The 14,252-nt window shown below is 39.9% G+C and overlaps 1 protein-coding gene across 2 annotated transcripts; it reads left to right on the top strand.

The window, feature by feature from the left end:
• Nucleotides 1-987: 987 nt before the first annotated feature.
• ptbp1b (polypyrimidine tract binding protein 1b) lies at nucleotides 988-14,252 on the top strand. 2 transcript variants are annotated; one of them, XM_079482874.1, is made up of 16 exons: nucleotides 988-1,261; nucleotides 1,788-1,838; nucleotides 3,153-3,183; nucleotides 6,885-6,945; nucleotides 7,028-7,200; nucleotides 7,286-7,432; nucleotides 7,991-8,146; nucleotides 8,245-8,355; nucleotides 8,518-8,692; nucleotides 8,823-8,900; nucleotides 8,983-9,128; nucleotides 10,448-10,481; nucleotides 11,277-11,369; nucleotides 11,447-11,663; nucleotides 11,751-11,828; nucleotides 12,420-14,252. In XM_079482874.1, exons 1-16 carry the CDS (start codon nucleotides 1,020-1,022, stop codon nucleotides 12,550-12,552), a joined length of 1,926 nt encoding a protein of 641 aa, XP_079339000.1. In that variant the 5' UTR covers nucleotides 988-1,019; the 3' UTR covers nucleotides 12,553-14,252. The 2 variants fall into 2 exon arrangements, with proteins under 2 accessions (XP_079339000.1, XP_079339001.1); XM_079482875.1 differs by lacking the exon at nucleotides 1,788-1,838 and having other exon boundaries at nucleotides 994-1,261.

The following is a 14,252-nucleotide window of genomic DNA, read 5'->3' as shown; positions in this document are numbered from 1 at the left end:
AACTATTCCAGCGTTTTGTTTGGGTTAAGTCTCTCCCACTGACAGCTGTATAATCTCCTCAGTAAAAGCCTGACTGATTGTTTGGTTTCTGCTCAGGCGGGTCTATTATTTACCTGGTCAGATCAGGTGATGCGTTTAGCTGGCTACCTTGGAGACAATGAGTCTCAGTTTCTGTTGCGGCCCCTATCTATTATTTAGCCCGGCAGGTGTGTCTCCCGTGGCACAAGAAAAAAGTAATTTCCTGAGTGTAACAACAGGTAATTATTAATGATGACACCTGATTCTTCTTTGTGCCCTTTAGTCTGTCTGAACAACATATTTTAAGATGATAAACCTTATTGCGTGTGGATTTATTGATGTGTGGAAAGGCCTATGCGCTGTTTAACCAAACCCCAAATAATCTGTACTTGACTAGTCGGTCTATGAACAGAGTGAAATGACAGTAAAGACTCTTCTCAGCCAGGTGGCCACGAGAGATTCCGTCTCACACCAATAACTCTCCAACATCAAGGAGATCATTGAGCCTTTGATGCCAGCGTGGCTTAAATATAAGGACAGCAATTCAACGCTAGAGGAGAAGACTGCGTCTGCAGTGCTAAAGAAACAGTGTTTTTGTCAGTAAGTGCTCTTTATAAACATCATCCTTATCGTTTAGGCCGTCTTCAGGCCTGTAATCTACGATGCAATCCTCATTCATGTACATAAACCGACATACATTGCACCAACGTGTTTTTACATATTACAATCAGACACAATGGACGTCTGGGCTTTCTGCCTGAAATATTTATAAGCTTGTGTGATTATTTTACATTATACTGTTGTTTACACAGCCAACAATCCATTGCAGAGTGTTACGTTAAAAAATGCAAGAGTGGACCATATTCTTCCACATTAGTTTCAAATGAGTGGGTCCTTAACTCTCATAAACTTATCGACAGACAAATAAACCATTAATTGCACATATTCAAAATCCCGACCCCCGACTTCACTTCCGTTTTTCCAAACACAACAATACTCGGATGCGGCGGGACACACGCTACACTCCCTCCGCTGTAACCGCCCTTCGCTTTCAACTCTTCTTATCCAATCAAAGTCCACCTCGCGTTTCAGACTCCCATTGTTTTCAGAAGTTGACCAATCAGCGAGCTAATCGCTGCGGCGCCGCTCATCGCTCCCCGCCATTTTGTAGCGCGTTAAGAAAACTCAGCCAAGCAACAAAGTTGCGGATCAGAGCTGCGGTTCCTCGGTGTGCAATGGACGGGTGAGTGATGTCGCATTATTATGAATGGAAATAAAGTCGAGTCTTTGAGTGATAGACATCCTTTACGGTTGCACGAACTAACTTAGGTTTATCAGTTATTTGTGTTTTTTGTTTGATTGGTCCGCGCGGGCACCAGTTGCGATGAATAAATCCGTAGTTCTCTCGTGCATCATGTTTATGTGATGCTTGTTGTTTTCTTAACCACGATTTGAGTTTTTGTGTATTTTCACGCATGTTTGTTTGTAGTGTAACGAATACGCCGGTATCCGCGATTTAGCTTAAACAAGACAATTGTCTGTGATTCAATTTTCCGCCCCAAACTGCCGAGATTTTTCTCGAAATGTATTTCGCGTCACACGTGCAATAAAGTGTAACGGATAGAAAGGAAAGTACGACGCAACGCTCTTTGAAACTTATAGATACGCAACATTGAACGCGTCCAAACTTAACGTTATTGGTATTACTGGGAGATATAACGTTAGTAAGATGAATATGTGATGGCATTGACACCTTTTTCCCTGTGCAGCCGCCTAGAGACTGAATTGTTTCCTATGGGATCGAGTTACGCAGAATTAGAGTAAGTTCACCTGAAGTTTTACAGCTCAGACGTGCTTAAAAAGTTCAATAATGGCTGCATTTCTTTTCCAAAGTCTTCGCTTTACTTTCTGACCCGCACATAGATTGCATTTCTTCTCGGATGTCTGGTTCGGAGAAAAACTATTGTGTTGAAAAACGTATAGAATAAAATCACCCTGGTAACCAGTTTCGGCCAGATGAGAGCATTTACCAGAGTTTTATTGCAAACGGTTACAATAGTAACATGGTAAACGTAAGGTTGTAAAGAGTGTCCAGTCAGCTTTAAGGTTCACCCAAAAATGAAAATTCTGTCATTATTGACTTACCCTCGGACACATTTCTTTGTTCTACTGTACACACAAAGATATTTTGGACAATGCCAGTAACTAAACTGATTTCATCCCCCATTGACTCGTGTAGTATTTATTTTCTCTACTATGGCAGTGAATGGGGTAAGAGATCTGTTTGGCTACTGACATTCTTTCAAATATCTTCCTCTGAGCAAAACCAAGACATTTATACAGGCTTCGAACAACTTAAGGGTGATTAAATGGTGACGGAATTTACATTTTTGGGTGAACTGTTGCTTACCCATAGATCTGTATGAACCAGAAAGACACCGTGGACATTGACTATGTAATGTGATACACAGAAACTAAAGCTTTTTAACCACACCTCAGGTCTGCCGACCCTAGGGCCCCCTCGCCCGAGCACTCCCTGCTGTTTTATCCTCCCTGAAGGAATGCATCAGAACTTCTTTTGCTACTCATTGTTTTAAACATTAAAGCCTGCATGCTGCGCTGAGTTTATATTTAAGGCCGTTTAAAGACCCGAGTCAGATAAGAGATTGTGGCATTACTGTGAGTTCATGTGAAACAGGATGTGGGGGTTAATGTTCAATCATTGACTGACCCAAAATACCGCTCATATTTCTTGGTCTAGGGGAGCACTGTGGGAATGAACTAGATTATGTCTAGTCATAATATTTTCTATGATTATTCCTTTCTTAGAAATAAACATCCGACCAACATGACATAAATGAATCTCATTTTCTCTCTAAGCCCGTTTCAAAACAGATTAGGTTCAGATTCAAGTGGTGATGAATAGCGAATCAAAACACAAGAAAAATCTATTCGACAATTTTACTTTTGTTTCATTAGACCTGTATTGAACAAGTCAATACAAACAAGGTCAGATGGGCTATGGTGGGTTGGGCTCTAAGCTATTCTCTCTATTCTCCTTTTCCTGTTTCTGTCTGTAGGTTTTTTTTTTGTTTCATGCTCTGATTTCTCCATTCTCTTGTTTTGTTTTACAGCGTCGTTCACGATATTACAGTTGGTACAAAGGTAAGAATCTTCTCGTAAACCGCAACCACATACAACTCATTATATACACTTTACAACATTTGGTACATAGGATCTATCCCCTTATCTTCCTTTCCTGTGTGCTGAATGCCTCTCCGTGTTGTGAATTTTCTCATGGCTTTTGTTACATTCATCACACCTTCTGCTATCACCCATTTTAGATATGATTCACCCTGGCAACAAAGAGCTGAGTATTTTCAGAGCAAGTCAAGGTTTTGTCGGAACGGGTGGTATAAGAAACATCGTGCATTTTTAATGGTCAAAAAGGGTCATTTGGATTACATACGAGTAGATTTTTATGTAGTATATTTCTCTTGATTGTTGACGTGCATGTTGTGAATCTCAAAGTTAGAACAGTTTGCAACTGCATGCTGGGCTCAGCCCTTAAAATGCCACAACATGAACAATCATGCTCGCTTTCTCATTAAAGATTATTTCCTGTGGTATGTGGGTTGTGAGGAGGGACCCGCAGGATGTGGAACAAAAGGCTGATTCATGGGCCTCATTTAAGTTACCAACTTACACGTATCATGTCATGCAGAAACGTATGTAGCATTGGATTATTGGAGCGCTCGGGCCTTTTTCTGTAAAAACAAAGTCTGGATTTTAAAAAGGTTTTATTTGAGATTTCTGCTTTCAAGCACATGCATAATTTCAACAAAGATAGTTTTAATGGGTAAAACTCTTTAGTTTTCTAAAACTGAATTGCTGGATTATACTTTCAGCAGTTTAACTACTATTAAGGAAATTAAATATTACAGAATTTTTGGTTGTACAAATTATCAGAGATAATCTGCAAACGTACAATTTAGAGTTACTAAGAATATTACCATTTTTAATAGGTGTTTTTGAGACCTAAGTGAAACTGAATCTACAGACCATAGATCCGTGATGTCACCCATACGTTTCTGAAGAGCTTTTTTGAGGCCTAAAGGGGAAGAAGCTGGCCATCGCAATCTTAGCAGCGCGTCACTCCCGGATAATCGAAAATGGGCAAAGAGGCTGGACGTGGTTGGAGCCGAGGTGCCTGGTTGCTGAAACCACTTGTCACTCAAGTGGCCACACGCTTAATTATGCATAATTGAAAGTCATAATATAAGAATTAGGATGTTATAAAAAAATTCACCCCTTCACATTTGCCAAAATTAGCTATATAGACCAAAATCACTTTTTTGTCCCAACCTGGTTTATTTCTGCTGTAAAGTTGAGCATTGCTAATTCTGTCATAATTTACTCACCTTCAAGTTGTTATAAATCGGTTCCTTTGTACTGATGTACACAGAGAAAGATTTTTGCAAGACAGATCTCGCCTCCATTGACTCCCATAGTAGGAACAATTGTATAACCATTGTATTTTTTCCTACTATGGTAGTCAATGGGTGGCAAAAGCTGTCTGGAACAAAGAAATTAGATTTGGAACAACTCAAAGGTGAGTAAATGATGACATTACTTTCATTCTCATCATCCCTTTAACATGGGGTTCAATTAGATTCTGCCCTCTTTTAAAGCCAGTCTCTAGCGGCTAGAAGTCACTTCCGTGTTGGCTTCACAAGACAGATCGGAAGGTTGCTGCTTGATTTAGACAGGAATAATTTAAGTTAGCACTTAATTTTATTCATTGTGGTTTGGTTGGACAAAAAATGCATTGATCTAGATATTTATTATGAAAGTAAATGGATTAAATTGGCCTTATTTGTTAAAGGGATGATCTGAGGATTTCGATTGTCTTTAGATTGCCGTGTCTGTGATCAACATACAGGTGACAAGCTCAAGACCCATTACAGAGACATTCCTGAGAGATGGGTTCTGGCTGTTGATATGACAAGATGAATGAAGGCCTTTCATCAAATGCAAATATGTTTGCCCCATCACTCGGCACACACATGTAGCTCTTGTGTTTGTTCAGCAGGGCTAGAGGGAAGATGGATGGGGGGGTGACATGGGGTTTGCTTGATGCTATCAGTCGCTCTGTCTCTCAGTATCTTATCAAGAATATTGGTTGAATGCTTGTGTGCCGCAGGTACTGATTACTGCACATTTGCAATACACAATATGCTGTTAACACATTGTCACGTCATGTTTGTAATGTCTGTGTGCACAGCGACATGATGTAAATATATAGCCTGTGCAGACTTCGTGTTCGGTGGTTTCATTACGGCGTGGTGTAAAACTGAGGTCTAGACCTCTGCTTGTAACCTGTATGGTAAGTGTGGTAAACGGCTGGAGATTTCACAGTAATTGTGGGTGAAAGAGACACCTGGGTGTATTGAGATAATGGGTTCTGTGTATTCAGCTCTGGGTTGGGTTTCAGTTACCTGCAGCGCAGGCACAAGGTCTCCATGGTGAGCGCATTACAATCAGAGCTGCCTTGGCAACGGCCCCCGTTTCTTTAGTTGTGAATTGTTGTCGGCCCTCCCTCCCTGCTCTTCACACATTTGTAATCTGTTTAACGCAGTATCCCATCATGCCACACCCAACACATTTTAACACATTGAAGATTTGTATTCATTGTGCTTCATTAACTCAGGTAAATGGGCCGAGCTAGTGTTGCGTAACATTCGTCAGCACGCTTTAAGTGAAACGCGAGTTCAATAAAAGTTATGCTGTCACAGGTTGTTGTTTTACATTGAAGATAACTTGGATGCTTAAAAACAAGCAAAAAATGTGTTGTGTTATTGCAATACATTGTTGTGATCCCATCACAGAATTTGACAGCTTTACGTAGAATAACACAAACGCATTTTTTTTTTGTCCAGAGTATGATGGTTACATTGTTTCATGTTACTCATTTGTTTATGCACGATAGCATGCAAATTAATTTCTGTGGAAATGTATGGTGTGGATTCTTTTCATAGAGCACAAGGAAACATTGTGCTATAAACATACTAAGCTTGTTGGAAATAGCTTGTAGTGCTTTTTAGTGTAACCAACAATTGAGAAGAGCTGAAAGTTACGTTTCCGTGAAGTTTTTTTTGAGATCAAGTTGAGCTTTTTTTGGAGTAATCCTCAAAATGGTTGTTTATTCAGGGAATAGCTTGGCTCGGTGTGTTAAGATGCCAAACCATATGCCTGTTGCATAGCCGCCCCCCTCTGGTTTACATGTGGTTCTCATTGAGTTATTTGGCTGTGGAATGTTAATATGTGGTGGGTAGGCCGTGTGGTTACATGGGCTCCGTTCGGCTGAATACTCTGGTTTTACCATCGCTGGAGTCATAGAGCACTGAAGTCTCGCAGTTTGTCCTCATGCGTCCAATTTATTGCACTAACAACATTCTGCTGTTTGGATTGACTGAACTCGTATAACAGACAGATTAAATGAGATTCACTGACTGGTGTTTCAACAGATTAAAAAAATGAATCAGCCAAGAAATGTAAAGACGCCCCTCTCCCCAGTCTGCGAGATGTCTTGTGTCTCCAGATTCAGCTCCGGGTGGTGGGGGGGGTGTTTTAACTGGCTGATCTCTGACCTCACCCACCCTTAAGGCTTTGCCGTTTCACAAGAATGCTGGTTTTGTCTTTATTTGGTTAACATTCATTACGTTGTACCAAATACACCAAACTATAGGATGGTACCCTATCACCTTCATTTCTCTTTCGCTAACTTTGATTTTCACTGTTAGTCTGCAAGTCCCAAATAAGTATTTGTTACATGTGTTGATCTAACGCTTTCCTTATATTTCCAGAGAGGATCTGAGGAGTTATTTTCCTGTGTTTCCAGCGGGCCCTATATCATGAGCTCAGCAGGTAGAGTCTCGCTTATTGTTACCTTCTCAGATACGCTCCGTTTTGTCTCTACAAACCATCACATTGTCTGCTTTGCTCACAGCCAACGGCACCGACAGCAAGAAGTTCAAAGGGGACATCAGAAGTCCTAGTCTTCCGTCTAGAGTCATACATGTCCGCAAGCTCCCCAATGACATCAATGAAGCTGAGGTCATCTCCCTCGGCCTTCCATTTGGCAAAGTCACCAATCTGCTCATGCTGAAGGGAAAGAATCAGGTACCTTCCCATCTCTATACTCTAATTTTCTAATCCCGAGATTAAGGCAGAATTTAACTGCATGCATTGCTGTTTTTCTGCTCAGGCGTTCTTGGAGATGAATTCCGAGGAGGCTGCTCAGACGATGGTTACATACTACTCTTCAGTCACACCAGTCATCAGAAACCATCCCATCTTCATGCAGTATTCCAACCACAAAGAGCTCAAAACAGACAACTCGCCAAATCAAGTGGTATGTGCTTTAAAACAACCCTTCATTTCCATTTCCCCTCTTTGTTTAGTTAGCATCCACCCACTGCCAGAACATCACATACACACTGTTTAAGTCTTCCAGTACACATCTTTCAGATTGATTTGTAAATGTTTTTTACAGAGAGGCAGGCTTTAATGATGACTTATTTTGTGCAGCTGTGCGTTTGATAGTTGATACAAAATGAACGTCTTGTTTGCATCTTTTTTCTTTGTGGCTAACTTTTTCACGCTGCCCATAAACAGTTTATATGCCTCAGAAGCCCTTAAGCAGCAAATTCCACAGCTGCAGCCCATCAGCGCTCAGAATTGCTAAATTTGCTTTGCATCGCTCTGTTTGAGTAAACACATGTAACGTTGCTAAAGTCATATACGGCAGTTTTGTTTATAATGTTGTGTTCGCAAAAAAGTACTTTTGAGGACACATATGTGTGTATATATAGGGAAAATTAGAAGTATTAGTAAGTATTTGTGTTTTTTTTCTTTGAAATAATCAACCTTTCATCATTCTTATCGTGTTTGTCGTTTTGTTTGTTTATAGAGGGCGCAGGCGGCACTGCAGGCAGTGAATGCCGTTCAGACAGGCGGCATGGCTCTAGCTAGTGTTGACCCGTCTGGTATGGCTGGCCCCAGCCCTGTACTCAGAGTCATAGTTGAAAACCTCTTCTACCCCGTGACCCTGGATGTCCTTCATCAGGTATAAGCATCCTCCAGTTGTCTTTCTCTGTTAAACTGAACCTTTGGCACATTCAGATTGTTCCGATACTTACGTTTTTGTAATGGTTTCCTTTACAGATCTTCTCCAAGTTTGGCACGGTGTTAAAGGTGATCACATTCACAAAGAACAACCAGTTTCAAGCTCTGCTGCAGTTTGCAGATGGCCTGACCGCACAGCATACCAAGCTGGTGAGTGGCGCCATCTTTATGTCAATATAAGTAATGACAGGTTTTGCTTTTAATGCTTTGGTGACCTTAATAAACAAACTATACTTTCAAAATACACATTGAATGCATTTGACCTAATGTGGACATTATATTAAGATACTACTTTTGCTTTTTTTCTCTCAGGCTTTGGATGGACAGAACATCTACAACGGTTGCTGTACCCTGCGCATCAGTTTCTCTAAGCTCAGCAGCTTGAACGTGAAATACAACAACGACAAGAGCCGTGACTACACACGACCAGATCTGCCCACAGGAGACAGCCAGTCTGCTCTCGAACATCACGCTATGACTGCTATTGGTAGATACAGATATAATTTTGCCCAGCATCTCCTTTTCTTATAAACCCTTCCCTTGAATACGAATTCTTAGGACTCACATTGTCTCAAAAAGCCAAAGATTAATTTCGCCTGCCTTGTTTATCACTGCAGCTCCTGGTATAATCTCCACTTCACCATACGGAGGAGCTCACGTCTTCCCACCTGCATTCGCCATCCAGCAGGCCACAGGTTAGACTGCGTGTCCATAAATCTATAAACCTTCTTGATCATACAAGTCTGATTTCTTAAAAGGAAAATGACTTTCTTTCAGGGTTGACTCTGCCTGGGGTTCACGGGGCTCTGGCCTCACTGGCCATGCCCGGAGCAGCGGCGGCCGCTGCAGCTGCGAGCAGAATGGGCTTCCACACATTCCCCGGCGGCCACTGCGTCATGCTGGTCAGCAACCTGAACCCTGAGGTTAGTAGATCCCACATTTCACCTGATGAAGGTTTATTTTATTTGTTATATTTTGAGAGAGGTCTTAGCATCCCGTCCATCAGCTGTAGTTTAATTTCGAGGATGTTACATATTTAATTGAAGGGAATTAATCCATTTGTATGAATACAGTTAAATACGCAAAGTATTTCTGTGAAAGTCTTGAAGTGTTATTGAGGTTAATAAATAAATGCAGTTTTCAGAGTTTCCATTAACAGAAGCTCGGTCTCTTTATTGACACAGTATTCTCACCCCTTCTCAAGTACTTTAGTTCTTTGGTCATTTTCTTCCTCTAACATCCTCAGGTTTCACATATAAAGATGCCATTCAGTTGCGCTTCATTCTGATTTCTTGTGTTGCTCTTATTTGAATATTTTGCTGCTTGACTTCATGTTCCACTCATCTCAGTCAATATCATACCATAGTGAAAAGAATAGTTGTATTTTCCTGTTGGTCTGTTGTATTGAAGTGCCCTGTATAACCGCCTGTACCATGTTAAACTAATGCTCAAATAATTGTTTTTATTTATTAATAGTTTATATATTATAAACGATCAAATATTTATTCATTATGAATCTATTTTCTTTATGAATGTTTTAAATGGTTTCTCTGCCAACTATTGCAAGTCAGGGTGTGCATTGACATTCATATGCATGTGTTTTATATCCATTTTAAAGGAGTTTTACATATTGATCTATGTTTTGATTCAAATTTGAGCTTGATTATCACTCGACTAGTTTCATAACTTTTAAACAGACCATAGGAAAATGCATTTGCATATGTGTAGCGTTAAACAGGTTAACCCATTTGAATGAGTACATTTGTAACTAATTGCTAAAGAATAGCTTATTTTGACAGTGAACTTAGCACTATATTTACTTTGTATTTCTTTGTGTATACTGACCTTGTTTTTTACCTCCTTTTTTCTCTTGTTTCTCCCTCCCCATTCCCCTCATCCCATTCTTTTTTGTTTTTGAAAACTTCCTCTTTGCCAATTGGTTGCACGCACCATATGTCTCTCTTAACTGATCTCTATTGAACTTGTACACAATCCAACACGATCACACACCAACATCAACACAAACACGTACACACATACACACACACCTCTCCTGAATCCCCCCTCTCCCACCCCCTCTCTCCTGCTCCCAATCCATTAACCATCTTCATGATCCAACCATCGTTTTTCGCCATTTCCCGTGGAACTGCCTCGCTGCCTCGGATATGTTGAACCTCCACTCTGCCTCCGATCTTTACCTGTCTCTTCTTCCTCCGCTGCCCCCCTCTGCTGTCCTTTAAAGAGAGTTACGCCCCATTGCCTCTTTATTCTCTTCGGTATGTCATCCTTTAGCATCTTTTTTGGTCACTCGTTTGTTTTGTTCATTTAAGTTGGTTTTATTTGCTCACAAGGCCGCGAGGTCTTTGAGTGCCTCGCTTGTCTTCTGCAGTATTTGGTGTGGTGAGATGAGACACGTCATGAAAAACTGCAGCCTTCTGTTGGCGTAATGAAGTGTTTCCTCTGAACGCATTGGGAGGCTGCAGCTTTTTATGATGCACCAAACAAATTGGCATCTTGTTAAATGTTGCATGCTTTGGAAAACTTTACACTCAAACTTTTTTTGCATGTCTTTGGTGAAAAGCTGTTTATAATACTTGGTTAATAGTCAAGACTCCTGCTGATTTATAAGTTCATCCTTTTTTTGGTTAAAATATATTTTCATCCCCCTTCTTTCAGTTCTTTTTATCTCCCTCAATCAGGCTGCCTACGTTAATCTGAACTTAACTCGAAATCGAATATAGACTGAAGATCTGCATTTGCCCTTTAACTGTTTTCTCCACTCGGTTTTATTCTGTGCAATGCAGTTTCTTCTTTAAAATCTTTAAAACAATTCTCACACACGTTCCTGCATCTTTTTTACATTATAGCCCCCCAGATAATAATGCTGTGAGACACGTCTCTGTTATAAAGTTTTTGTACCACGATAAAGCATGTGATTGTGTGATGTAATGGAGCATCTTGATTGTGAACTGAAGTTTTTATAGCATTCAACCTGGTTTGATGAGGGTGTGTATTATAACATACTGACCGACTGTATGAGACACGATTCTTAACCGTTGCTTTGTTTGTAGGTGTGTATGGCGACGTAATGAGAGTGAAAATCATGTTCAACAAAAAGGAAAATGCTCTCGTACAGATGTCTGATGGGACACAAGCTCAGCTTGGTAAACATTTTTAACCTGACCTTTATTTTCAGACCTTATTATATATTTACAAATATAAACATATTGTTTCTTTTTAGCAATGAGTCATCTCAGTGGGCAGAAGTTATATGGCAGGCCCCTGCGTGTTACGCTTTCCAAACACACGACTGTCCAAATGCCACGAGAGGGACATGAGGATCAGGGTCTCACCAAAGACTACAGTAACTCTCCTCTCCATCGCTTCAAGAAGCCAGGCTCCAAAAACTACTCCAACATCTTTCCGCCATCATCCACTCTGCACCTTTCTAACATACCGTATGTTCCTACACATTTCACTGGTTTTATACGACTTTTATATTTAAAACCTGAATGTTAACTTTTATTTTGATGTATCCGTTTCAGGCCCGCTGTTGTTGAAGATGAACTCAAGATGCTCTTCGCTAGCAATGGTGCCTTGGTTAAGAATTTCAAGTTTTTTCAGTAAGTCTTCCTGTTCCTTTTTAATTCCATCACTTTAAAGGGGTCATGTGACACGGCTACAACGAATATTATCATTTGTTTTAGATGTAATGCAATTTGTATGCACGATTTAAGGTTAAAACGCTGTATTTTCAACATACCGTGCATGTTTGTATCTCTTCTTTGCCCAGCCTCTGAAACATGCAGATTTTTTACAAAGCTTATCGCTCTGAAAAGTGAGGTGTGCTATGATTGGCCGGTTAACCAGTGCGTAATGATTGGTCGAGTATTGCAAGCGTGTGATAGAAATATACCACATAAATTACCATATTTTAAACATCAGGTTCAAAAGCAATTGTACTGACAGGTACGTCCACCATACTTGCGTTTACATTTGGGCAGTCTTAGTCAAATCATACCACGAACTGACGTAGATTGGTGGGGTGTGGTTACACAAGGCGTTTTTTGCAAATTGATGTCTAATAAAAGCATGGGCAACTTGTATCACACCAAAGACTCGTATTTGCGCCATATGACCCCTTTTATATCTTCAGTGTACCAAAACCTTACCACTGACAAAGTACTGATGAGTCATAACCAATCTATCTTCAGGAAGGATCGTAAGATGGCTTTGATTCAGATGGGTTCAGTGGAGGAAGCAATCGAGTCTCTCATTCAGTTACACAATCACGACCTTGGAGAAAACCACCATCTTAGGGTTTCCTTTTCTAAATCCACTATTTGAAACGAATGCTGGGTTAAAGGGGGCTGGAGTTGCCCGTTATCTTTAAACCTCGAGTCTTGACTACAAAGCTCATATTCATCATTCCATTGTATTTTATTTAAGAGGCATTTTAGTGGGTTTTAAATATTTACATATGTTTTTATCAAATATTTTAATCAAGGTTTTAAAGGAGTTGTTTGTCCCTCGACTTAAGTTGATCAACGTTATTTTGTGTCATTTTAGTTGTTTCATTCCATATTTCCCCAATTCAGTTTTAGGGCTAGTTCAACTCTAGACATGATTGATTTATGTAGATGCAGAGCTGATGGACAGGCCTTTAATTCCACAACATACCACTTTGTGCCTTACTGCCCCAGAACCTCAAACCTTTGCAAATCATTTTTGCTAATCTGTAGTTTACAATCAGTCTCATGCTCTCTGGAGAGATGGATCATTTCAGTAAGCCGATGGTACAGGCCTTGAACTCAGCATTATATCCCAGAGTTATATTCTCTATATCCTCTAGCTTTAGCGTTTATACTGTATCTTTAGAAATAGAATGTTTACAAACAATTTATGCAATCATCCGTTTATGAATCTAATAGTGAAATCTAGATTTGTATTTTTTTTATACTGTGGGCCATTGCATGTTGGCTGTGGTCAGTGGATCATTAATCGCTGTTTATTGTTTGTCCTGTATTTTGAATAATGTTTAGTTGTGTCGGGCTTCATGTTAATGTGTGATGTAGCAGATTATTTAAGCTTTTCTAGTTACATGTTTTGTATGTATTCATGTACCTGCGTGTACGCTACAGCTCGAAACCAAAGCCTTTACTCGGTTTACCTTCATAAGGGACAGCCTGACACATATTTCCTCAAATGGCTTGTAGAAACATGTCCTCTCAGTGCTCAAGAGTAGCTTTGACGCTCTGGATATCTCTCTGTAGAAAACACCTGCGTGATGGAAACAGCAGTGCAGGTGAATCGGGACGGTCAGCAGAGATATCTGATAATCGGCACTCTTGCTGAACTGTGCACATCACACAAGTCTTAACGCATCAGACACAATGGCCTTCAGTGACCTGTGTAAATAAGGACCTTTATTCTCCTTAAAGAAAACATTTGTTTTGGAAATACAAAAAAGTGCCTTTTGAAAATGATTACAGTCCTGGTAGATTCATAGCAGTCAAGCCCAGGGACACGGTGCTGTGATGCATAGGTCACTGCTCTGGAACAGCGAATATAAAACAAAACAGCCACCATGGCTTTATTATATTTCAAACAGTTTATTTTTTTTAAACCTCTTTCACTACTTCCCTTTCGTATGGGACCAATCACAAGTTTAAAGGCTGATAAACACGTGCTTTAAACTTGCCTTGTTGGAAAAAGTCACTTTAAAATGCCTAAAAAATGTGTAAAAAAGTTTTTATGCACAACATATAAACCCTCGATATATAACATCTGCCTTCGATTGAAAACTGTTTCTACCTGTATTCAAACAGATAAGGTGTAAATACTATTTTTGTATCATAATGTTATGGGTTTTATAGCTGTGAAAACATGTATATTTTGATTACAGCCATGGACCATGAGCATGCAAATATAAAGTTCAACATAAAAATGGTTAAAATCAGGATTACACCGTTGCAGTCTCGTTCTTCATGACATTCCAAGTTGTACTTTTCTATGTATTTTACCTTCAATAAATAGTCGTTTACTTA

This window comes from Barbatula barbatula (assembly GCF_947034865.1).
Source record: "Barbatula barbatula genome assembly, chromosome: 20".
Taxonomy (NCBI): Eukaryota; Metazoa; Chordata; class Actinopteri; order Cypriniformes; family Nemacheilidae; genus Barbatula; species Barbatula barbatula.
The sequence above is the reverse complement of the archived record's forward strand: the minus strand, read 5'-3'. Positions and strand labels throughout refer to the sequence as shown.